The sequence below is a fragment of the Vipera berus genome (genome assembly GCF_964194415.1).
Source record: "Vipera berus genome assembly, chromosome: 4".
NCBI lineage: Eukaryota > Metazoa > Chordata > Lepidosauria > Squamata > Viperidae > Vipera > Vipera berus.
In genome coordinates, this window is record NC_138206.1 from 706,956 (window position 1) to 731,369 (window position 24,414).

The 24,414-nt window shown below is 57.9% G+C and overlaps 2 protein-coding genes across 7 annotated transcripts in view; one reads left to right on the top strand and one right to left on the bottom strand.

The window, feature by feature from the left end:
- Positions 1-1,336: 1,336 nt before the first annotated feature.
- On the top strand, positions 1,337-16,906 carry LOC308667131 (sodium-dependent proline transporter-like). The gene is made up of 15 exons (XM_081326257.1): positions 1,337-1,446; positions 4,331-4,547; positions 6,439-6,570; positions 7,002-7,156; positions 7,311-7,363; positions 8,460-8,598; positions 8,761-8,895; positions 10,339-10,442; positions 10,667-10,791; positions 11,132-11,244; positions 12,088-12,222; positions 13,291-13,390; positions 14,452-14,570; positions 14,692-14,865; positions 15,608-16,906. Exons 1-15 carry the CDS (start codon positions 1,387-1,389, stop codon positions 15,758-15,760), a joined length of 1,914 nt encoding a protein of 637 aa, XP_081182383.1. The 5' UTR covers positions 1,337-1,386; the 3' UTR covers positions 15,761-16,906.
- Positions 16,907-17,163: 257 nt separating this feature from the next.
- Positions 17,164-24,414, bottom strand: part of STIM1 (stromal interaction molecule 1) — a 69,147-nt gene continuing 61,896 nt past the window's right edge. Inside the window, exons 9-13 of one of the 6 annotated variants that reach the window (XM_081327353.1) lie at positions 24,277-24,377; positions 22,300-22,538; positions 21,209-21,289; positions 19,851-19,920; positions 17,164-18,146 (exon numbers count right to left, since the gene is read on the bottom strand). In XM_081327353.1, coding sequence (XP_081183479.1) covers positions 17,654-18,146; positions 19,851-19,920; positions 21,209-21,289; positions 22,300-22,538; positions 24,277-24,377 — 984 coding nt within the window. In that variant the 3' untranslated portion in view covers positions 17,164-17,653. Of the gene's footprint in view, positions 18,147-19,541; positions 19,921-21,208; positions 21,290-22,299; positions 22,539-24,276; positions 24,378-24,414 lie in introns of those variants that run through there. The other 5 variants (XM_081327351.1, XM_081327354.1, XM_081327352.1 and 2 more) reach the window with 5 other exon arrangements.

Consider the following 24,414-nt stretch of genomic DNA (forward strand, 5'->3'; position numbering starts at 1 on the left):
CTCGGAAGCCAGGCAGCTGGCTGAGCAGTGGGTTGTGTTGCCCCAATGAGCCGTGTCCACCACCCCTGCCCTGGCGGCTGCATTCCAGGTGGGTCTCAGGGGCGGACCCACAGGCAGGGCAGGGCAATACACCCGCTGAGAGGCAGGCCTGAGTCGCCATGGGCGGACCCCCCACCAGGCCAGAAAGAGGGGCACCGACGCCCAAGACGCAGCTAAGCCAAGCTGCCCATGCCAGGGCTGCCACCTGCTCCTTCTGCAGGAGCTCTGAGCCCCCAGACCGCCCCCCAAATCTGAGTAGGGGTCCTGCCACTTCAAGGGATGGCCCCAACTTTTCCACTGCCTGAGTTCTCTTGCCTCTCCCTCCCCAGGGCCTTGCATGTTCTATGGACCCTTTTCTTGCCCCCATCTCTGCCCTACCCCAACCCAAACAAGGGGTGCCCAGGGGGGCTGCTTCAGCCCTTCCCTGCCGTTTGGGGTGCCCCTCCGAAGGTGCTGGGCCAAGAGAGCTAGGAGACCCCAAGGGGCACTCACCAGAGACTGGCATAAGCTGAGGATCATGCCTGATGGGGGGGAGGGTCCCTGAAGCTCTCTGAGCTTGGCTGTTTCTCTACTACATTATCAGGGCTGGAAGGGAGGGGGGATTGCGGAGAGGAGGAGGAGTGGGGGGAGGAGGAGGAGGAATGGGGGGAGGAGGAAGAGTCGGGGGGGGGAGGTCTGGGGGAGTCCCTGGTGTTCTCTGGGCTCGTTTTCTTCCAGATGTTTCATTAGGTAGCTGGGTAACATCCTCAGTGCTAGAAGGAGGGAAGGTTCGCCCTCTGTTCATGCTCAAGGGACCTGCGGGAGGGGGGCTGTTGGTGGGAGGGTTCTTTTCTCCTTGGTGGTTCCTGGATGGGGACACATTAAGCAAATCATGTCTGAAGCTCCTGTTCGATCTCGTGCGACAAACCCCCCCTCCTCTGTGGGTCCGGAGGATGCAGAAGCCCCTTCCCGGGCAGCGGAGACCCCCTGCGCCGCCCCGCGCGCCCCAGAAGCGGCTCTCCTGCCCCGGGCGGCGGTTCAGGGCGGGCGGCGAGCCCTCGAAAGCCCCCGGGGGGACCTCCCCCTCGTCCCCCGCCCGGGCTGGGCCCCCGCTGGCCTCGGGGGAGCCGCTCCTCCGGCCCCATCCCGCCCGCCTTGGCCCGTCCACGCATCTCCGCTCCCGGCGTGGGAACCGGCGTGGGAGACCTCCCGGGGGAGGCGAGGGGCGCGGGCGGCTTCAGGGGCGCCTCCCTCGGGGCGGGCCAGGTGAGCGGCGGGCGCGGCCAGGTGCGTTGCCGGCCGGCCTACCTGGCCCCACCTCGCCCGCCTGGCTGAGCGTCCGGAACTCGAGCGAGTCGCCGGTGCCCGATGGAGCCGCCGCCGCCGCCTCCTCCTCCTGCGGCCGCCGCTGCTCCGCGCGTCCGCCCGGTGAGTCCCGGCAGGGAAGACTGGGAAGGGTGGGGGGAAGAGCGGGGGGGTGCTCCCCGGGCCTACCCCGCAGGGTGGTTGTGGGGGCAGCCCGGCGCGGCTCGGTCCTGCGACCTCGGTGGCCAGGAGCCCGGACCCCCTGCCCGGAGTCCAGCAGCCCTGGGTCCGGCGGCGGCGAGGCGGCAATGGGGCGGCTCCGAGCCTTCCGCTTGGCCGAGGAGAGCCGGGCTGGGCGCGGCGCCGCAGGGACGGGAGCCGCCCGTTCGGCTGCTTGGCAGGAGGCGGCGGCGGCGGCGGCGGGCAGGTGGATCCCCGCGCTGCAAGGAGACGCCCGCCCTGGTTGTGTGAAGGCAGCCGCGGCTGGGCCGGTTGCTCGGAAGGGCCCCGCTGCGAAAAGGGGGGGAGGGAAAGTCTGCCAACCTGGATTGGCCCCCAAATTCAAACGGGGATGCCCAGCTGCAGGAATCGCTCTCTGGACTGCCCAGCCAGAGAAATCGGCTCCTTCGTTAAGCCGGGGGTCGGACTAGAGGAGCCCGGGGTTCCTTCCGTCTCTTGTTCGGTAATTCTGGAGTTGTTTTTTTTAAAAAAAACGGAAAGTGCTCTTTCTCAGCGAGGTGGCCAGGACAGCGTCTCCGCTTGGGAGGGCTCTGGGCAATGACCTTTGCGAGGTCGTCGTCCAGGCGTGTCCAGCCCGGGGCCGGCGGGCTGCATGCCGCCCTGCGCAGCTAGTCGGGCGTTCCCACGAGACTGCAAACTTTTAACGTGACTGTGTGATTCATATGCATTTAGTATATTATATAATATGCGGACCGGACAGTTCCTCTCACCCAGCGTGTCCCAGGCGAGCCAAAAGGTTGGACGCCGGAATGCACTTACTTTAGTTTGCTTATTAATTTTGCTTTTCGCCTTTTTTCTTTTAAGAAGAGGGAGGTTCAATCCCGGCCAGAAACGCGCACTTTTTTTCTTCCTCCCCAAATCAAAATTGGGACCCATAGGCCAAGGAATGGGGGTCACTGGGAGGGGGGACTTCCCCAGGATCGGGGGTGGGTGGGTGGGCTGAGACCAAGTGCAGGGCGAGGGGCTGCTTTGTCCTCCCCGGCCTGGAGCTTCCCCAGCTGCATTCAAACCCATCCAGGTTACAGCCCCTTTAGACAGCTTCAGAGCTTCAGGGGTTTAAAATCCAAGTAGTCCTCCACTTACGACCACTGTGGAGCCGAAAATTTCTGTTGCTAAACAAGACATTTGTTAAGTAAGTTTTGCCCCGTTTTGCGACCTTCTTTGAATCGCCCCAGCTGTTCAGTTAGCGACACGGTTCGTGAAGTGAAACCGGCTTCCTTCATTGACTTTGCTTGTCGAAGGTCACAAAAAGGGGGTCACGTGACACCCCTCCCCACCCTCCGGGACACGGCAGCCGTCATCAGTGTGAGTCAGTTGCCAAAGATGCTCCACACACATCTTAATAAAGTGGCCAAATTTGAAATCTACTGCTTTAGAGCACCATTTGGTGCCCAACAGATGTGTTTCGGGTAACAGTCCCAAGATACAGTTGCAGTACTAAATGGAGACAAATTTGTCAAAGTTTAGTTGCTTCTCAATTTTTTTGCAAATCTTGCAAAGTTCAGTTTTGGGGGGGGAAAATGTACAAAAAAAGAAAATTTTGGTCACAGTTTGGTGCATGATTGCTACGTGTTGCTCCATATAATTAATTAATTAATTAATTAATTAATTAATTAATTGTGATTTTGTCTGATTGATCCAGGAGGGTCTCTAATGGGGAGACAGGGTCTTTGGGGAATCCTTCTCTTGCCCGCAAGCCCATTCAGAGGTGCCTCAGAGATGCGGCCCCTCGGGAGTCTCCCTCCCACGCCAGCCACAGTCTGGGGGTCCCGTCCTGCCTCAGGCCAGGCGTGGGGGGTGAAGCCCCTCGGTTTTGGGTCAGGGCCAATCAAAGCACCGCAAGGCCTGGCCGGTGGGAAAAGGATGTGAGAGTTCTTGGGGTTCTCCTGACAGGCAGTCCTTGACTTACAACATTTGTTTAGTGACCGGTTAAAGTTACAAACGCAGCCAAAAAAAGTGATTTACGACTGGTCCTCACACTTACAACCATTGCAGCACACACATTTAACAACTGTGGCAAGAAAGGTTGTAAAATGGGGGTAAAACTCAGTTAACGACTGTCCTGCCTAGCCACAGAAATGTTGGGGTCCATTGTGGTCGTAAGTCGAGGACACACACACCCCATGCAGGAATTTCAGGAGGAAAGGGCCAAAAGGCAGGAGGACTCCTGAGCTCGCCTGGGGCGCTTGTCCCTCCTGCTGGTCGGACAGGCCCAGCCGGTCAGGCGGGGTCCCCTGAGCCCTCCAGGCGGGGAGAAAACCGGGAGGGCCAACCTGGCCCACGCAGGGCAGCCGGGCTCTGAAGGAAGCCTCGCCCCGAGGTGATCCCGGAGGAGCCGGTGGGTGGCTGACCTGGGGAACCACCGAGCTCCTTCTGATTCTGGAGGCCCCAAACCCCCGGCCTGCTTGGTGCAGCGGTGAAGGCGCCACGGCTGGAAACCAGGAGGGCTTCTCGTCATGGTCGCCAGCCTGGTCCCACTTCCTCCTCGGGCCCCAAGCCAGCAAGGTGACCTTGGGCCGGTCCCTCCCTCTCCGCCCCGGGAAGAAGGCAAGGGCGAGCCCCTTCTCCACAGCCCTTGACGAGAAGCACAGCGACTCTTCTCCTCAATTTACAGGGCTCAGTGCCAACTCAAAGACCCACTAAGCCAGGCCTGGGCAACTTCGGCCACTTGCAGAGCTGTGTGGCTTTCAACTCCCAGAATTCCCCCGCCGGCAAATGGCAGTTGCCTTCCTGACCAGCTTTCTCCTCCTCTCTCCTTCGGTCGCAGGGTGGAGTCGCCCAGCTGAACGGGGACGGCCTGGAGGGGTTCCGCCTACCGGCCACCGTCCTGCCCCAGACGCAGCCGTCTCTCCCAGCCCCTCAGCCCTCCCAGCCGCGGGAGACGTGGGGCGGGAAGTACGAATTCCTGCTCTCCTGCCTGGGCTACTGTGTGGGGCTGGGGAACGTGTGGCGGTTCCCGTATCTCTGCTATCGCAACGGAGGTGGTGAGTGGACGTGGGATCCTAGAGGGCAACCTGGTGCAAGGAAGCAAAAAGATCCAAAACTTTCATTTCTTCTCCACCTGCTCTGAATTTGCCCAGCAAGCGTGTTGACCTGAACTCTTCTCTCTTAGTTAATATTAACGTAGATTGTTCCGTTTCCTTTCATGCAGAGCTTAAATCCTCTCTTACTTTTCGTTAAAGCGAGACATAACCCATCTCAAATTATTAGTATTTTGCCTTGAACTTTGATTGTGGTGCTTAATGCTCTGCCCTTGCCTTTCTTATTGTCACTGTAGGCCCTGAGCAGGTGTATGTGTCACCGGCATCCTTGTCTCATTGCGCCTCTTTGCAACAACTGTGTTTCTCCAAACTCTGTTCTGAAGAGAAGCTAATAAAGGAGAATATTTCTAGCTCGGGCTTGAAATGAGGGGCGCTTGGTGCTCTCTGAGCTGGGTGGTTTCCTTGCAGACATTTCATGACCCAACTAGGCAACGTCATCAGTTCCACGACTAGTGCTGTTGAGGTCACCTGGTTTGGGTAATGAAACATCTGCAAGAGAGCATCATCAGTAAGAGAAGCGTCTTGTTCTTCAGAAGATTGGATGCTTGGACACCTTTAATGCATGCGACATGGGGGCAAGATCCACATGGTGAAAGCTTGGCTGGCATTGTAAAGCTGGAGTAAAACTGCTCCTTGCATGCTCTCCCTCCCTCCCTCCCTTCCCTCCCTTGAGCTACCTTACCTTAACCATCCAAACGGCTCTCTTGTTCTTTGCAGGCTGTTAAGTTGAAATTGCGTCTGTGAGCAATTAGTGCAGTGGTTCAACCATTTGCCCATTCCGTAGCATCTCCCTTTTTCCACATAGGCCTACACCCCCATCCTTCCCTGTCTAAGGACCCCCACCCAACCATCCTGTATCCTTACTTTAGTTGCCTTGAGAATGGGGTCAACAACAGGGCTTTTCCTAGGCATCCCAATAGGGGGCGCTGTGGCACTGAGCAATCACCCAGGAGCAAAATCCATTTTGGAGAAGGAAAAGATCCAGGCAGGGACCGAAGTGCCAAAAGCCTTTTAGACCAGGGACCTCCAAAGCTGGCAAATTGGAAGACTGCTGGACTTCAGCTCCCAGAATTCCCCAGCCAACCATTTCACACCTCGATGTCTATCATTATTCTCCCCCCTCCCCCAAAAAAGCCCTCCTAGAGGGGCTCTTAAGCCAAATCGTGGGGACCACTCATGAAACGATGGGAAATCATGGAAGCGATTCCATCCTTGTCAAGATTAAGCTACGAGGGTCACGGTGAACTCACCCTAGGGCAGGGGTGGGCAACCTGGGCTCTTTTATGACTCATGGACTTCAACTCCCAGAATTCCTGAGCCAGCTAGGCTGCCTCAGGAATTCTGGGAGTTGAAGTCCACGAGTCATGAAGGGGCCATAGTTCCCCCATGCTGGCTCAGGAATTCTGGGAGTTGAAGTCCACCAGTCATAAAAGAGCCCAGGTTGCCCACCCCGGAGCTAGAGGATCCATATTGGTCCTGATGGGTCAGGAGATCTTTCCTGTGGATCCCTGGTCCAGGCAGCTTTCCTCAAGCCCTCATTGCCACAACCACCAACGCAGCCGTTTTCCCCCAGGCTCCTTCTAAAATGAGTGGGAATCCGTTCTCAGGGGGGTGCCCAGTTGAGTTAGTCCAGCGCCCGTGGATCTGTGCCAGGAGGAGGAGGAGGTCTGAGGTTTCCTTGGCGCTCTCTGAGCTGGGTGCCTTTCTTGCGGACGTTTCATGACCCAACTAGGTAGCATCATCCGTGCTGGGAGAGGGGGAGGAGGAGGAGGAGGAGAATTGGCCGGTGGCCTATACCAAGCCCCCCCCTCCTTGCGCTGCGTTCCCTTCTTAGGGGTGTTTCTGATTCCCTACACCATCATGCTGGTCTTCACGGGCCTGCCTCTCTTCCTGCTGGAGCTCAGCCTTGGCCAGTACGGGGCCACCGGACCCATCAGCGTCTGGAAGTGCTGCCCCCTCTTGAAAGGTAAGCTCCCCGGGCTCCTTTGGCCTCCCGGAGCAGACGGGCCAGGAGGCCGCCCAGCCCCCAAGGGGGGGTCCCCCTCCGTCCAGGTGGGGCCTCCAGGGAGCAGGAGGGGCCCAGGTGGAGGCTGGAAAGGAAAGCCCCCCCCCCAAGGGTCTCATTTTCCCCCCCTCATGCTGAGGAGCGCTCTGACTTGCAAGCGGGAGACCCCCAACTCAGCTCGCTGGCCCCCAGGTACTCTTTCCTGCTTGTGGGGGAGCTCAGGGGGGCCCTGGGGGGCTTCTGGGGAGGGGGGCCGGGCGCTGCCCATCAGCAACCTGTGCTCTGCTGCTGGGGCTCAGAGGAATGCCCTCCGCCCTCCTGGGGGGGCTTCCCCCGCTGGGGAAGGGGGGCCATGGAGCCCGGCCGGCCGACGTGCCCCCCACCCTCCGCAGGGATCGGGGTCGGCATGCTGGTGGTCTCCTCGCTGGTCTCCCTCTACTACAACGTCATCATTGCCTGGACCTTCTACTACCTCAGCCAGTCCTTCCAGAGCCCCCTGCCCTGGTCCTGCCAGGCCCCGCACAACCGGCCCCTCTGCCAGCCTCAGGTACTTGTGGGGTGGGCAGGAAGAGCAGCAGGGCGTCCTTGGGCTTCTGCAGGCCGGACCCCCCTCTTCGGCCAAGGAGAGGAGGGGAGCCGGCCGGCCAAGAGGCCCTGGCCCTGCGCTGCCTGCCCCACCAGGAGGGTCTCTTGCCTTGCAGAACGGCTCTTTGGCGCGCAGCCACCCGGCCAGCCCCAGCGAGGTCTTCTGGAAGTGAGTCTCCTCCTCGTGGGAAGGGGGGGCACCTCGGGGAGGGCTGGGACAAGCCTCCCTCTCTTTTTTTGAGGGGGGCTGTCAGCCGGGGGGGTGAGCTGGGAATGGGGAGGAGGGCCTGGCCTCAGCCTGATCAAGCCTCGAGGAGAGACCCAGCCTAGAACTGAGCCTGGAAGTGTTGAAGACGAGTCTGGACCGCCATTGCTCTGCTTGAATGGTGGGTTGGGCTGGAAGAGGGGTCCCCAACCGTGGCCGGGGAATTCTGGAAGTGGAAGTCCACAGGTCTTAAAGCGGCCACGGTTGGGGACCCCTGGACTAGAAGACCCCCACGGTCCCTCCCAGCTCTGTCGTTCTGCTAATCTTGTGTTGAAGTTCCTGCTTCTCCAAGCACAGCTCATGGGACACACACAATCACACACACGCACAGAGAGACAAAAATGGCAAAAACAAGAGGTTAATAATAATAAGTTGGAAGGGACCTTTAGAGGTCATCTAGTCCAACCGCAAACAAAATTGCCCCGCTGACGGCTGCTTTGTCAGCAAAGGATCCTGGCCAGGGTTGGAGGGAGGGGAAACCAACTCTCTCCGCTGCCCCCCCCATTTCCTCACTGCTGCCAGGGGGAGGGGGCGGTGGGGGGAGGGGGGCTCGTTTTGTTTGGGCTGCTTGGAGAACTACAGGCAGTCCTCCACCCACGACCATCCTCGGGTCCAAACTTTCTGTTGTTAAGTGAGACAGCTAAGTGAATTTTGTCCCGTTTTACAACCTTTCTTGCCACCGTTCTTAAGGGAACCCCTGCAGTGGCTGCCCCCCTTGAGAGGGCTGCAAAAGGGGGTCACGTGACCAACACCCCTGCGCACTGCAACCGTCGTAAGTACGGGTCAGTGGGTCAAGCGCCTGAATTGTGATCGGGGGACCCTGAGGACGCGCAGGTGTGAGAAACGCCCCTCCAGCCACTTTTTCCCACTGCCTTTGTAACCAGACGGTCCCTAACTGAATCACGGTTAAGTCGAGGACTTCCCGTATTGTTCGCCCTCCGATGGGAAGGGTCCCCCGGGCCACCCGCTCTCCTCCCCCATCCCTCTCTTCTGCTTCCAGCCAGCGGGTGCTGGGTGTGGTGCACAGCGCCGGCCTGGGCGACCCGGGCCCCGTGAGGGGGTCCCTGGCGCCGTGCCTGCTGCTGGCCTGGGCCCTCGTCTTCCTCTGCAGCCTGAAGGGCATCCGCAGCTCAGGCAAGGTGAGCCAGCCGGGGGGGGTCCGGGCTGGGGCCCTCCATGCCCTGGCCCAGGGGGCGAGAAGGGGAGCCCCTCCCTGGCCTTGCCCTTGGGGGGGGCTGCCGGTCTCCAACCGGGGCCGGGGGGCTTCTCCCTCTCAGCCGCCCTGCTGTCTCCCTGCCCAGATCGTGTACTTCACCGCCACGTTCCCCTACGTGGCGCTCGTGGTGCTGGTCATCCGGGGAGCCACGCTGGAGGGCTCCCTTGAGGGCATCCGCTTCTACCTCTCCGCAGACTGGAGCCGGCTGCAGAGCGCCCAGGTGCGCCCAGGGGCAGAAGGGCCTTCTCCAGTTGGGGGGGGGGATGCCGGTCCCAGAGGGACAGGGGTCTCTGGGGCAGGAGGGGGCCGCCTCAGCAGGAGCAGACAGAGCGGCTCAGGTGTGCCTGGGGCTCCCCTCGTGGGGAGGTTTGGGGAGAAGGGGAGAAGGGAGCCTTGACAGCCAGCCCCACCCTGGGCATTTTATGCAGGCTGGATTTCAACCTCGGCTCAGCCCTGGTGTCTCAACCGGGTCTGATGGAACTGTGAGATGGGCTCACAAGATCGATGGTTCGTTAAGGTGCTTCCAAGTAAAAAGAGCAGCACGCAGGGATGCGATCAGATTAAGCTTTATTTAACGATAGAGTAAATAGAAAGAGTTCCCTGGCATGGAGGCATCCATGCCTGGGTTGAGCTCACGGATCAGCAAGCAAGCAAGCAGAAGAGAGAACAAAGAGAGCAGACAAGAGCAGCCCCTGAGCAGAGGTTTTTATGGGGGTCCTCAGCCCCTCCCTTGCCAATTAACTCTCGCCAATGGGGCTGCAGGGGCCGGGGACCCCTGACCCACCAGTGGGAGCAAAGAAGCCTCTTTGCTCCCATCTGATGACCTTTTTGGGGAACTGCCATGGCTGGCACAAAAACATCTAACAGGAACAAACGCACAAGATCCAAGAGCAAGCCACCAATGTGTGTTTACAGATCAAAGCCTCCTAAGGGCGTGACTGCACTCTCTGGCCTGCTTTGCAGAAGACATTAAGCCATGGTTTGACAAAGAGTGGTTTAGAAGAGAATATTTGTAGCTCGGCATTAGAGTCCTTGACGTGCTTTGAGCCTGCTGGTTTTCTTGCAGACGTTTCCTGACCCAGCTAGGGAACATCAACAGACGTAGCATCTTCATTAGCCCTGATGATGTTCCCTAGCTGGGTCAGGAAACGTCTGCAAGAAAACCACCCAGCTCAGAGAGCACCCAGGACCCCACAGTCTTTCTTTCTTTCTTTCTTTCTTTCTTTCTTTCTTTCTTTCTTTCTTTCTTTCTTTCTTTCTTTCTTTCTTTCTTTCTTTCTTTCTTTCTTTCTTTCCTTCCTTCCTTCCTTCCTTCCTTCCTTCCTTCCTTCCTTCCTTCCTTCCTTCCTTCCTTCTCCTCCTCCCTTCTAGCACTGATGATGTTCCCTAGTTGCGTCATGAAACGTCTGCAAGAAAACCACCCAGCTCAGAGCACTAAGGACTTAACCATGTTTTCTGAGTAATCCATGAGTAACTGAGCTCACACATTCTGTGAGCCAGAATTCAGCCTTCCGTATTTCTGCAGGCACCAACTGTGGCTTACATGCTGCGTTGATGCTCCTAGTATCCAGGCTTCTCAGCTCACGTTAGTAAACGAGGGTGCAAGTGGAGGGGTCAACAGAGAGAGAAACCCAGACTGTCTCTTTCCCTCCCCTTGGAGAAGGTCTGGAACGACGCGGCCTCGCAGATCTTCTACTCGCTGGGCATCGGCTTCGGCGGGCTGCTCTCCATGGCTTCCTATAACAAGTTTGACAATAACGTGATCAGGTGAGGCCTCTCTGGCCCAAATCCCAGCTGTGCACAGATCTGCTGCGCTGGGAAAAAACTTCGGGAGGGGGGGTCTCTGGCATCAAACAGGCCCAGCGTCACAACCTGTTCTTGCTATGGGAAACTTTTGGGGGGGTGGGGAAGACAAAGCCCGGGATCCCCAGCCCAGAGGACACCCCCTTGTTCAGCCCCACCAGTCTCTCTCTCTCTCTTTCCGCCCACAGAGACACGCTGGTGATCGGCATCGGAAACTGCTGCACCAGCCTCTTGGCAGGCCTCGCCATCTTCTCCGTCCTCGGGCACATGGCCTGGCGGAAGAAGGTGTCGGTCGGAAGGGTGGCCGATTCAGGTAGGGGGGAGGGGTGTTGGGAAGCCCCCTCTTGGATGGGCCCCCGGCCGTCTCTCTCCGAGGGTTTGAGATCTCCCGGGCTGTCCTGGAACCCTTCGGTGCTCCTCAAGCCCGGCCCGGTGGCGACTCCGAAAGCAAAGGCTGTTTTGGCACCCCTATTTTCCTGTGGGGGTGGGGAGGGGCAGGTCATGTGAAGAAGAGGGGCTGAGCAGCGCAGGATTGGGTGGAGAAGAGCCGCACAGCTCCTCTCCATCTCCAAACTCTGTTTTGCCCGCTGGCGTGCCCAGATTTGGCCGAAGCAAGATAGAGGGCTTTGAGTGACCCCTGGCTCTCTCCTCAGGACCGGGACTGGCCTTTGTGGCCTACCCCGAGGCCCTGGCTCTGCTGCCCGGCTCCTTCTTCTGGTCCATCCTGTTCTTCCTGATGCTCCTCACCCTGGGGGTGGACACGCTGGTAAGTGGCAGCCAGCCCGGCTGTGGCGAGAAACGGAGCTGGGTAAAGTTGGAGGGGGGAGTAAGAGCCCCACCAAGAGCAGCAGCGGCTTCTGACTCAGCTGGCCCCTTCAGGTCTGTTGCAGTTCCCACTCAGCACATCTGGGTGAGGGTCTCCCACAGGACTGCCAGGGGCCCTAAAGCAAACATCTGGGCCACTGAGGTGACTTTTAAGGCAAGGAAGCTTCTTGGTTGCCTTATTTCCTCCCTCCCTCCCTCCCTCCCTTCCTTCCTTCTTTCCCCTATTCTTTCAGATTTCATTCCTTCCTTCAAATCGAGGACTCTCTGCAGTGTCGGCAATAGTGAAATTGCTGACTGTAAAAAAAAAGCAGAATAAAATCACAAAGTGATCACCGTTTTAGTTTGAACGTTAAAATGCTGCTTCATTTGTTCTCCTTCCTTCCAATGGGCCTGAAAAAACATCATCAGGCAAATGAAAGTTTTGTTGTTTTTGCTATCCGAGTGGTGCTCTTTAAGGCAGCTGCATCTTCATTCCATCTTCCAAAGGGGCTTGAGAAGAGACTCTGCTGCTTTCATGAGCCCCATTAAAGTTGCAGATGCTCTAAAGAGGGGCGACACTCGTATCCCGACTGCTCTGAAGCATCTTTTCTGCATGGCTTTTGAAGCACGCACATGGCCTTGTTCTATCCCATGTGCGCCCCCCCCCCCGAGTCTTGTGGGACATCCTGGCTCCACCTTCTGGTCCATTCTTGGTCCATCTGAGAGGGCGGCTCGGGATTCTTGGGGAGGGGTCTGCTCTACTTTCCCTGGCAAAGCCACTAATGCTCACCTGCCTGTCTGCCAGTTTGGAAACATGGAGGGCATCACCACGGCAGTGATGGACGAGTTCCCGTCGCTGCGCCTCTGGAGGCGCAAAGTCTTATTTCTGGCAGGAGTTTGCTTGGCCTTCTACCTGCTGGGCCTTCTCTTGATTACAGAGGTAAGAACGTGTGTGTGTGTGTGTGTGTGTGTGTGTGTGTGTTTAAGCACCCCATCTTTCCCCCATCCTCCTTATCACAATATACTTCTCGTTTTGTGTTGGCAAGATCCACTGACTTATTACAGGAGTCGACTTACAATGTTCAGTGAACGTTCGAAGTTACAACGGCTTCGGAAAAAGTGGCGTATGACCCCTTTTCACACTTACGACCGTTGCAGCATCCTCAGGGTCCCATGATCAAAATCCAGCCCCTTGGTAGACGACTCTTATTTATGACGGTCGCAGCATCCCGGGGGGGGTCACGTGATCCCCTTTTGCGACCTTCTGACAAGCCAAGTCAATGGGGAAGCCAGATTCACTTAACAACCGGGTTATTAAGTTAACAACTGCAGTGATTCACTTAATGACTGTGGCAAGAAAGGTCGTAAAATGGGGCAAGGCTCACTTAACAAATTTCTCAGCAACAGATATTTCGGACTCAGTGATGGTCATAAGTCAAGGGCTACCTATACTGTGTAATCCAAAGCACCTTGTCTCTTGGTGGGACCTGCCGTAAAAGAGGCAACAAAGTGGGGCTGGGGGTTGCCTCTGTTGTAGGAATCCAGGGTTTGCCTTAGCGGGTGGTCTAAACTGGGCAAGCCCATTAAGCCACCATTCGCAGGAGCCGTCTGAATGGACCTGTTTTGTTGCATGAGCACAGCAGGAATGATTATACTAGATTGGGACCCTCTGTGTGATGTAACCTTTGTTGTACTGACCAAGCACAGCATCAGGGATTATGTAGTCCCCTTTTAAAGCAGCTAAAGGGGCCTTGGTGAACCGTTTGCATTGCCACCTCCTGTGCTCTGTGGGCAACCACTGCGGGGACCCCTGGGTGGGCTTGGGGATCCTTGCAATCCCGCTCCGATGAAGTCCAGGCTCTGAATTGGAGGGGAGGGGGGAAGCCCCCCCCCTGCAGCCCCCGGAAGGAGAGCAGCAGACCGATCTGGGAGGTCCAGGCCGGTTCTTCCCACTTTTCCAGGACTCTGCCCAGCTTGGTGCCAGGCGTTTGTGGCTTTCCTCTTCCAGGGCGGCATTTACTGGTTCACCCTGATCGATGCCTACAGCACCAGCTTTGGCCTCATCATTGTGGCGCTCTTCATGTGCCTCGGAGTGGCCTTCTTCTACGGTGAGTCCGCCTGGGGTGAGCAAGCCCTGCCAGGCAGCCAATGGCTTCCCCGGGAGGGTCTCCTCCTGTGGGGCTGTCTGGGAGTGGGGCACCGCGTCACTCTTCGCCACTAAACCGGCATAAGTGGTTTGTTCATGTGCCAAGGACCTTTGGTCTCTGTCAGGTCAGGCTTCCCGCAGTGTAAAAAATGGACGTAAGCAGCGAGCAGGCTGGAATTCACCCCATCAAGCATTGCTGAAATGGGGGGTCCTGGGTGCTCCCCGAGCCGGGTGATTCTCTTGCAGACATTTCACGACCCAACTAGGGAACATCACCAGTGCTGTAAGGGAGGAGGGTTTGCAGAGAGGAGGAGGAGGAGGAGGAGGAGGAGGAGGAGGAGGAGGAGGATCATGGGTCTATTGCCCTTTGTGAGAGGACCCAACATCAGTGCTAGAAGGAAGTGATGGAGGAGGATGAGGAGGCCCCCATTGGTGCTCTCTGAGCTAGGTTGTAGACATGTCATTATCCAGCTGGGTAACGTCACGTCGTCATCGGTGCTGGGAAGGAGAGGGCTTTGCCCCCTCTCTCCTTTTTCACTAATATGCAAAGTGTCTGCCCTTGACGGCAAGGCTTCCCAGCCATAGCATCTAATCTGTGGACTTCAGCTCCCAGAATTCCCCATCCAGCCGTGAATGAAAGAGTTGGAGGAGACCAGAAGGATTGCCTACTCCAGTATTTCTCAATCTTGACAACTTTAATATGTGTGGACTTCAACTCCCAGAATTTCTCAGGCAGCCATGCTGGCTGGGGAATTCTGGGAGTTGAAGTCCACGGGCCTTAAAGTGCTGGGATGCTTCCTAACTTAATCTGGACTGGGACAGTTTGGGTTCAGAAAAAAACTAAAGACGGCAGTTGCTTCCTCTTTCGCCCTGGATCAGACAACCAGGCAGTGGCCGTGCACAACAGGTTGTCATCCGGCCGAGGGTGCTGTGGGATGCGCGAAAGAGAAACCCGAAGCAAGGGGGCCGGACCGGCAAGGGTGCTTCCCCACAGTCATGCGCTACCCATTTCCTTTCCTGCAGGCGTGAACCAGTTTTGCCAAGACATTGTCGACATGATCCAGCTGTGCCCGCCCTGGTGCCGGCAGCTGGTGCCATACTTCAAGGCCTGCTGGGCGATCGTCACGCCGGCCGTGCTGCTGGTAGGCCAGGCGTGGGCTTTGCGGTCTTCCTGCCCCCACAGCTCTTGTGGGGAGACTCTGAGCAGCAATGGGGCGTCCTCCCACCCCTTTGCCATCCCTGTCCTCTCTGCTCCCTTCGCAGTTCATTCTTCTCTACATCTTCCTGGACCTGTCAGGCACCACGCTGCACTACGGGGCGTACCGGTTCCCGCGCTGGGGCCAGGCGCTGGGTGTCTGCATGGGGGTGCTGAGCTGCATTCAGATTCCGCTTTGGGCTGGCATTGCCCTCTGCAAGGAGTCCGGGACACTGGCGGCTGTGAGTCGGGGAGAGCAGCCCGTGGGTGGTGGGAAGGGTGGCCAGTAGGGAAGACCTCATGTCTCTCACCTGCAGGACAGGAAGATGAGTCGGGGGGGGGGCTCCAGGTGAGTTCCTCCTGTGCCACAGCTGAGACCCCAAGGGGAGCCTTGCTGCAAAATCCGATCGGTCGGTCACCGAGACCAAAGGTTTATTCTTCCAAGATTTGGGGATCATGCTGGAGCCCGTCAACATTGCTCTTCTGACCTCGTCAGCTTGCATCCATCTGCAATACAGCCCTACCTTGCAGGGCTGTTAAGAGGGATTTCCAAAGAGGATTTCCTGGATGGTAGGAGGGCAGAAATGCTCCCCAGAGACCACCTTAAGTGACGTCTTTTCTGGATGTTTTGGTCTGGGGCCAGCTGCCCTGGCCTGCTCCAGCCCCCCTGCGGACAGAATTCTCTTTGGTTCCCAGGGTGGAATCTGGGGGAAGGGCGAGACACCCCTCCCCCCAGTGCAGCACTGCTGATACTAGAGCCGGGGGCAGCTTTGCACTCCTGGAGACCTTGGGTCGTAAAATGGAGCCAGCTTCTGGGAAGCGGACACACTGCCAGGGCCGTGTGGAGAGCCCACGCCCTCTTGCCTCTCCCGAAATCTCCTGGTGCACATTCGCGTGGGACTCTTCCTGGCGATCCCCTCGGTGGCGGAGGTGGGCAGTTGGGCCTCTGGCCAAGCGGGCGAGTCTCCTGTCCTGTCATTGCAGCGGTTTAGGAAAGCCATCCGACCCCTGAACTCCTGGCGTTCTGCAAGCGCCCGTGAGCTGCCCCACCAGGTCATCGACGTTCCCTACACCGTGAACTTGACGGAGAGAGACTTCACGGGCAGTTGGCAAGTGCCAGATCGTAGTGAGGCCTGACTCTGCGGCCAGCGCAGCAGGGGGCATCTGTGCCCATCCACTTACGGCCTGGATGTGACCAGCCACCTTTGCCATCCCTCGGAGGGGCCTGCAGCCGGAGCAACGCTGTGGAAGTGACGCTGCCGTTGCTGGTGCCCCCACGTCCGCCCCCCACGAGAGAAGTCCGGGGGCCGGGGGATCGCTGCACTACTCCCCAATCAGGCAGTGACTCTGGGCTGCGGAGGCCTCTCAGGGCGGGCTCGCCCCGTCTCCGAAGTCCAAGAGGCCACTGGCGCTTTGTGCCCTGTGGCAGTCCTCCCCCCCCCCCGAGTATAGGAAGTCCTCAACTTACGACCACAATCCAGCCCAAAATGCCGGTTGCTAGGCAACAGTTAAAGTGAGCTTTGCCCCATTTTACAACCTTTCTTGCCACTGTTGCTAAGTGAATCGCTGCAGTTGTTAAGTTAGGAACACGGTTGACAAGTGAATCTGGCTCCCCCTCCTTGAAGATCGCGAAAGGGGACCGTGCTGCAACCGTCCCAAGACCCTCCCAGTTGGCAAGTGTCCGAATTTTCACCATGTGGCCACAGGGATACAGCAACTGTCGTAAGTGTGAGAAACGGAAGCAAGTCACTTTTTCAGTGCTGCTCGGTCATTTATCAAATGGTCGTAAGTCGAGGACTCCCTGTACGCCCTCCGCTTGGCGCCTCACTTTGGAGTCGGCTCACGGCGGCCTCCTTTCCACCCTGGCAGGAGGTTCCCAGCGCCGCCCTGGGCCGGCTCAGCCTCCCGCACTGCCTCTTGTGCCACAGCCGCAGACAAAGCGGCAACATCTGCCTGTTGGCCACAGCTGGGTGACAGAAGGACCGGGGACAGGAATGGACGTGGGCAATGGGCCCTTTGGGCAGAGATCCCTGGATGGACAAACACACACACACACACACACAGTTTTTCTAAAGGGTCTTCTTACAGGTGCTCCCGGCGCCCACCCAGGCTGCACAGGAAGACACTACACAGTGTTGCCAAGTGTGCCCTCCCTCCTCCCCACACATGGGGGGCTTCCTAAAGCATCACCCTCTGAGAACCGCAAACTCAAGCCAAGTCAGAGCGTTTTTAGAGACCCTTCTGGAAACCAGACAAATAAACCGGTTGTGCCTAAGTGGAAAGGGCAAGGAGCCGTTGTGTGTGCTGCGTGTTGTGTTCCCAGGCTGGCCTGCCTGCCGTGGAATCTGGGCTCTTTGGCGTGGGACCTTCTGCCCAGTGGCGGAGAGTTCCGCCGGCCAAGAAGGCAGGATTGTTGTCTAGAACACCCCCAGGCCCTTAAGAGGAAAGAAAGGCCATCTCCTGCTTGGGCCCGGGGGGGGGGGGAAGAGCACTTCTGGCCGCCCCCGCAGCCCTCCCAGAAGGACACCACACGGTCGAACTTATTAAAATAGTCTACATGCTTTATTAGATTCAAAACAGTTTTACGAAAAGCAGCTGGCTGGCCCAAAGAGCTGCCCCCCCCGCCTGGGCAGCCCCCTGCAGCCGCCTTCCTCCTTGCCCTGAGACGCAGCGAGGGGGGCTCCCGCACGGCCACTCTGGCTGCTCCAGGAGGCAGCCGGGAGCCCGAAGCGTCGCCGTCCTCCACCCGGCTGCGCCCACCAGCCACGAGAGCCGCAAAGCTTTGGTTCTGCTCCGGAGGGACGGCTGCGGTCCAGGGGCGCCCGTCGAGGTGACCCTGCTCCAGCCGCACGGAGGAGGGCGGCGGGCAGAAGGGAGGCAGCGGGTGCAAGCCATGCGCAGCCAAGCAGGGCACTCTGGCCCCAGGAGGCCCCCCCCCCAGCAGAGAGCGTCTCTGTGTCGCCGTGGGGCGGATGTGCTCCGGTGGGGGACAGCACAGGGCAGCTTGCCGGGTCCTTCCGCGTCCGCCGGCTACTTCCGGGGCTTCTTGAAGATCTTAAGCGGGAACTTCTTCTTCCCGGGCCCCGAGTCGGTCTCCTCGCCGGTGGAGCCACTGTCCTCCTCACCTGCCGCGCCCCCCGCCTTCTTGCCCGCCAGGTGTGGGATGCGGCTGTTCGCCTTGCCAGACAGGAGGGAGAGTGCGGTGCGGCCGTTGGTGGATGGCGAGGGGGTGTCGGGCTCGGTGGAGCTGGGGCTCTGTGACCGAGAGGAGTCCCCCGAACGGGCCCCCACCGGGCCCAGCTCCCCCAGGCTGGCCGCCTTCTCCAGGCCCCCGTGGTGGTTGAGCACCGGCACCTTCTTCATCGTCAGCGGGCTCTCCCCCTCGCCGGGCTCCGTTTGGTACTGCTGTTCCTCGGCCGGCTTGTTCAGCAGGCCGGCACGCAACTTGGGCATGGAAACGGCCGCCCGCGGGTGGTCACTCAGGTGCGGGATGGAGGAGTCCGAATCCGAGCGGAGCAGGTCCCTGGAGGGGGGGGCAGATGAGAAGAGGTGAGTCGGTGGGCCTGGAAGGACCCTAACCCATGCCCTCGCATGCAGTGGCAGCTGGAAGCGGCTGCCTTCCAAGCCCCCCTCCCCAGTTCCTTCCTAGTTGGGGGGGGGGCTAGACTGCCTCTGGGTCTGCAAGTAGTTTTCCCCACGCCACCCTCAAAGACACCCCCCTCCCCGGAAGGCTGATGCGCAAAGGCGGGTGGCTGGGGATGGGCAGGGCCAGCTGCCTTTCCTCCACCCAGGTGGCATGGGGGTGGGGTCCCACAATTCTTCCAGACCCAGTAAAGGAATCCCACTCCAAGTCCTGGGAGGGGAGGGGTGTTTCCCTCTTCGGAGGGGGAGGGGGTGCAACCCAGGCAAAGAGGGAGGACCACTGGAGAGTCTCCGGAAGGGGCTCTTGCCCCTCCCCAGCAGACGGGAGCCAAGGTGTGGGATGGGGTAGGGGGCTCCTTGCCCCGCCTTGCCCTCCGGGGGCCAGAGGAGCTCCTCCCAGCATCCCTGGTGGCCCAGTGGTGGGAGTGCAGCATTGCAGGCTGCCTCTGCCCACAGCCAGGAGTTCCAGCCTGACCCGGCCTTCCCTCCTTCCCAACTCAGTAAAATGAAGACCCAGATTGTTGGGGACAAGGCAGGTAGTCCTCGACTCACGACTACAGTTGTGCCTAAAATTCCTGTCACTAAGCAAGACAGTTAAGTGGGGTTTGCCTCACTTTATGACCTTTCTTGCCACCGTTGTTCAGCGAATCACTGGAGTTGTTAAGTTGGTAACACAGTGATTAATTCAATCTGGCTACCCCATTAAGTTTTGCTTGTCAAAAGGTCGTAAAAGGGGGATCACATGAAACCCCACCCCAGGACACTGAGACCGTCATAAATTACGGGTCGGTTGCCCAGAGCGAATTTTGATCGCCTGACCCTGGGGACGCTGCAACGGTTGTAAATGTGAAAAACAGCCACGACTCACTTTTTTCAGTACCGTTGCAACTTTGAAGAGTTACTAAATGAACTGTTGTAAGTCGAGGACTACCTGTGTACAAATAAGGCTGCCGCTGTCGTAGAGAGAGTACACCCCAGCACTGCAGGACGGCATGTAAATCTAAGTGCGATTGCCGTCCCTGCCGGGCAGTCGGCCCAGGCGAGCAGACCCAGCAGAAGCCGGGCCACACAAACCGGTGCACGGCAGCCGCCCGGAGCTTCGAGCACAGCAAACGCAGCCACACTCCTCCAACCCCGGGTCGAGAGAGCTCACGGTGCGGTTAGTGGGTTTCACGGGAAGTCACAGCGGGCACCACGCCCCGTGCAGCGGCTGCCAACAGCAAGCCAGAGGTTAGGCGAGGGAGCGGGTGCCGAGGCCGAGCAGGCAGGACGGTACCCCAAGCTCTCCGCCTCGCTCTGCGTCCCCGAGGTGACGTCGGGAGGGGGCAGGTTGGGCAGAGCGTCCATCTGCAGGAAGTAGGAGGAGGTGGTGTGGTGGTACAGGATGGGCAGCCCATGGCAGGCGGGAGCGGGGGGCGCTCCGTGGCCGGCCGAGGAGGAGGAGGACGGAGGAGCTCCCGGGACGTCGATGCTGCTGCCGCTGGTGACACTGGGCATTCGGCGCAGAGTGACCCTGCCGGGCAGGTAATGCACCAGCGATCCCGATTCCCCCTGGCTGGGGGCCTGCGGGTGACCCTCTACCAACCTCTGCGATCCCAAGGAATGCTGGGGATCCACCAGGCGCTGGCGAAGGAGGCTGCTTGGCAAGGCAGGAGCTGGAAGGAGAGAAGGCCCAGTGAGGGAGGCAGAGGCGCCCCGGACGGCAGCGGTTGTCCCGCGGGGGCTGCCTTCACTTCTCTCTTGCTGGGAGGGAGGATGGGGTGGGGCAGAGGCTCTCTGGCTTTCCTCCCCCCCCCCCGAGCCCTCCCTGTTTCTTCTCCCAGTGATGCAGCCAGCCAAGGGAGGGCGAGGTGAGCTTTTCCAAATCCTGGCCGAAGCACCCAAGACAGTGTGTCTGCCACCCAGCTGCCCGTCAGTGACTGGTCCCTGCCCCACGGTGCCCAGGGAAGGGCTGCGGGCTGCGGGCTGGGCCTGAAGGGTTCCCCGCTGCACCAAAGACACGAGGAAGAATCAGGGCCCTGCTGGGAAGCGAAGAACCAGGAAGCAGCCGGCTGGGAGATCCCTTCGGCCCCATCTCCCCCCACCCCGCCCAGCCCTCTCCCTTCGGAGCGCCCCTCCCAATGCTGGTCTCAGGGGTGGGCAAAGTCTCGGGGCCCTCCTGCACCCCTTTCCTGGAAAAGGGGATATTTCGGAGTGGAAAAAGGTGCTGGCAATGAAGGGCTCCACGAAGGAGGTCCATCTGGCGGGACCAGGAAGGAGGGCCTTCTCCGTGGCGGCTCCCTTCCTGTCGTTTGAAGGACCATCTTTCCCCAGTTTCCTCCACCTGACCCGCCTGGGCAGGGAGGCAGGAGATGTCAGGGGTCCCTCCTCTTTAAGGAGGTCCACCTGACAAGAACAAGAAGGGCCTTCTCCGTGGTGGCTCCTTCCTTTTAGAACATCATCCCTGCGGAGAGAAGACTGGCCTGGGCACCCCAGAGTGGGTTGGAGCTGGGGAATTCTGGGAGTTGAAGTCCACAAGTCTTAAAAAGTTGCCAAGGTTGGAAACCCCTGCTCTAAAGGCAAGAAAACCCAGAAGGGTGTGTGTGTGCGTCTGTGTGACCACGTTCTCTGCCTGCCTTATCCTGGCGAAAGAAGCCAAGCAAACAGGGCCGCCTCTCTTGGGAAGACCCCTGCCCCCTCCCCACCCGCCCGTCCTGCCCCAGCCCGGCCCTTTGCCTCGCTCTCAGGGCTTCTGCCCACCGGCGGTTCTCCTTTCCCACGGGCGCTGCCCTCCGGAGGGGGTTAGCAGAGAGAGAAGCGGCGAGGGCAGAGGGGGTGAGGATTAGTGGCTAGGCTAGAAAGGAGAAGCCCCCGGGGGTGGGGCAGGCAGAGGGTCTCGGCTGCATCGGCCGGCGGAGTTTAGTCCGGTGGGTGAAAGCGAATCCGAGACAACAAGGCTCAAACCGGGGCACTTCCAGACGGACGGGTCCTCCGAGCAGAGAGACGAGCGGCCACCGTACTTGTGCCCGAAAAGCGAGGCGACGTCTGGCGTTAGCGAGGAGGGCGGGTGGCGAGGAGAGAGAAAGCGTCATTGGCATCGGCGGTTCGGGGCTCAGCAACCAGATCCCCCTCCACGGGGGTCTCTGCCTGGGCCTTCCTGCTCCCCCCCAAGCCCAGACCCTCGTGGGAATGTGGGCCCTTCCGAGCTCAGGACCTCAGTGAGGACGTCCTCTCCGCCCTCTTGGCTTCTTTCTGGGGAGGGGCCCTTCCCACCCCCCAGGACAGACCCAAAGAGCCGGGGGGGGGCTCAACTCAGGGCGCCCAACCTCACCTGTACCCCGAGACCTCCAAACCTGCAGCCCACTCCCCTCTGCATCTTATTGCAGGTGCCCAACTGAACTGGGTACTGAGAAAAGCACTTTGTGGATGCCCAGAGGCGCTGCTGGGATTAAGCACAAGGGAGCTGAGGACTGCTCATCCGCTGCTTGCAGTCCTCGGCTTACAACAGCTCACTTAGTGGTTGTTCGAAGTTACAATATCACTAAGAAAACTGACGTATGACCTTTTTTTTTTTACACTTAACAACCGTTGCAGCATCTCCATGGTCACGTGATCAAAATTCAGGAGCTTGGCAACCGGTTCACACTTATGACTGTCGCAGGGTCACTGGATCCCCTTTTGTGACCAGCAAAGTCAATGGAGAAGCCAGATTCACTTAACAATCGTGTCACTAACTTAACAATTGTGGTGATTCACTTAACGACCGTGGCAGGAAAGGTCATAAAATGGGGCAAAATTCACTGAGCAACTGTCTCGCTTAGCCATGGAAATTTTGGGCTCATTTGCGGTCGTAAGTTGAGGATTACCCATAAACCTTCTGAGGCCTCCTCTACTGAAGACGGGGACGGACCGGCGGTGTGTGTGTGTGACTGCCTCCTCGGGGGGGGAGGGGGGGGCGGGTCCAGGAGAAGTGACCCAAAGGGGGGGGGCAGTCCCTGCCAAGGGGAAACCGAGGCCCGCCTGTCCCCAGCGGGGGCCTTCCCGCCTCCACCTACACTGCATGGACATGGGGGAGATCATCTCTTCGTCCAGGTCGTCCACATCATCCGTCATGATGAAGTGGGAGGGGTTGCCCCTCGGGGGGGGCCCTATCCAGGTGGGGTCGATGTTGAGGGCCGTCACCAGCGTGGGAATGCCGGGGTTGCTGACGATCTGGAAGCCGCAGAGCAGCTCAATCTGCTGCCAGCGGTGCAGCCGCTCCCGCAAGGCGGCCGTCACCTCGCTCAACGCCTGCCTGGAGAGGAGAGTAAGGGGACCGCAGAGAGAGGGAGAGAATGAGGGTGGAGTGGAATAGAGAATAGAATAGAATAAAGATGGAATGGAAGAATAGAATAGAATAGAATAGAATAATAATAGAATAGAATAGAATAGAATAGAATAGAATAGAATAGAATAGAATAGAATAGAATAGAATAGAATAGAATAGAATTACAGAATGGAAATACAGAATAGAATTACAGAATGGAAATACAGAATAGAATAGAATAGAATAGAATAGAATAGAATAGAATAGAATAGAATAGAATAGAATAGAATAGAATAGAATAGAATAGAATAGAATAAAGATGGAAATAGAATAGAATAGAATAGAATAGAATAGAATAGAATAGAATAGAATAGAATAGAATAAAGATGGAAATAATAGAATAGAATAGAATAGAATAGAATAGAATAGAATAGAATAGAATAGAATAGAACAGAATAGAAAAGAATAAAGATGGAAATAGAATAGAATAGAATAGAATAGAATAGAATAGAATAGAATAGAATAGAATAGAATAGAATAGAATAGAATAGAATAGTAACTTTATTGTCACTGAATATACACTTATCGGCGTACATTAAACTGAAATTTCAGAGACTATAGAATAATATAGAACATAAAATATAGAATAATATAGTATATACAACAGAGATAAAAATAGAAATAGAATATGGAATATAGTCGTTGATTTCTTTGTGGGCCAAGTTGGACACACAAGGAAATTTCCCTCCGCTGCAAAAGATCTCGGTGTACATATAAACAGCAAGTGATAAATCACGATCATAACCATCAAAACAGAATCGTCATAAACCAAAAGGTTCAGCACTCGGGGATCATCACAGGATGCTAAATAAAAGCCATCAACATCAATCATGAGACGTTCACCACAAAGTTACCTGTATCTCAGGTACCTTGTATGGGGGGGGGGGCAGAGTGGGATCAAGATGAGGGCCGGACCGGGGGGAGGGGGGGAGAGAGTCCAGGCCGGCCAGCATGACCATCGTGGGGTCCTGCCCCCCCCCAGGCAACACTACAGGTTGCCCTCGACTTACAAGCATTCGTTTAGTGACTGTCTGAAGTTACAAGGACACTGGAAAGTGACTTGGGACCAGTCCTCACACTTACGACCGTTGCAGCATCCCACGGACATTGATCCCAACTGGCAACTGTGTTATAAAATCTGGCAAAACTCATTTAACAACTTAAGCAACAGAAATGTTGGGCCCGACTGTGGTCGTAAGCCGAGGACTACCAATATTTAAGAGGGTGGCCGCCTCCCAGAGTCACGTGACGGACGTTGGCAAGCTCGCCGGCTGCTTCCCACAAAGAAAAGTCAACGGGGGAAGCCAGATCCGCCTAATGACCCCATGATTCACTTAACAATCACAATGACTCACTTAGTGACCGTGACAAACTTCATAAAATCAGGCATGACTTACTTAATGACTACCCTGCTTAGCAAGGGATATTCTGGCCTCCGTTGTGGTCATTCAATCAAGGAGTGCCTGTACGGAGCAACCTTGAGCAGCCCAGCTGGAAGAGAGCCCCCCCCCGTCTCCCCTTCCCTCCTTCCAAGCATCACTGCTGCCTTGTGGGTCACAGCCTGAGGGGAGGGGAGGGGGGGTCCTCTCCAGACTCCCCACCACCGCACAGCCCCCCACCACCACCGAGGCTGCCCGGAGGGGGACAACCTGCAGCGCAGACTCACTTGGCCGTCAAGATCTTGTGATCCACGTCGTCCAGGGAGGAGCTGTGGGCCACGTGGAAGGTGCCAAACAGGGTGTTGCGTTTCTTCTTGATTTTTTCGGCCTGAAGAAGGGAATGAAGAGCGCGTCGGGCAACGTCA

Coding starts and splice junctions, on each gene's coding strand:
- LOC308667131 (XM_081326257.1), top strand. CDS start 1,387: ATGGAGCCGCCGCCGCCGCCTCCTCCTCCTGCGGCCGCCGCTGCTCCG. Junction 7,157..7,310: donor GGCCCCTCTGCCAGCCTCAG/GTACTTGTGGGG, acceptor CTTGCCTTGCAG/AACGGCTCTTTGGCGCGCAG. Junction 14,571..14,691: donor TCACGCCGGCCGTGCTGCTG/GTAGGCCAGGCG, acceptor CTCCCTTCGCAG/TTCATTCTTCTCTACATCTT.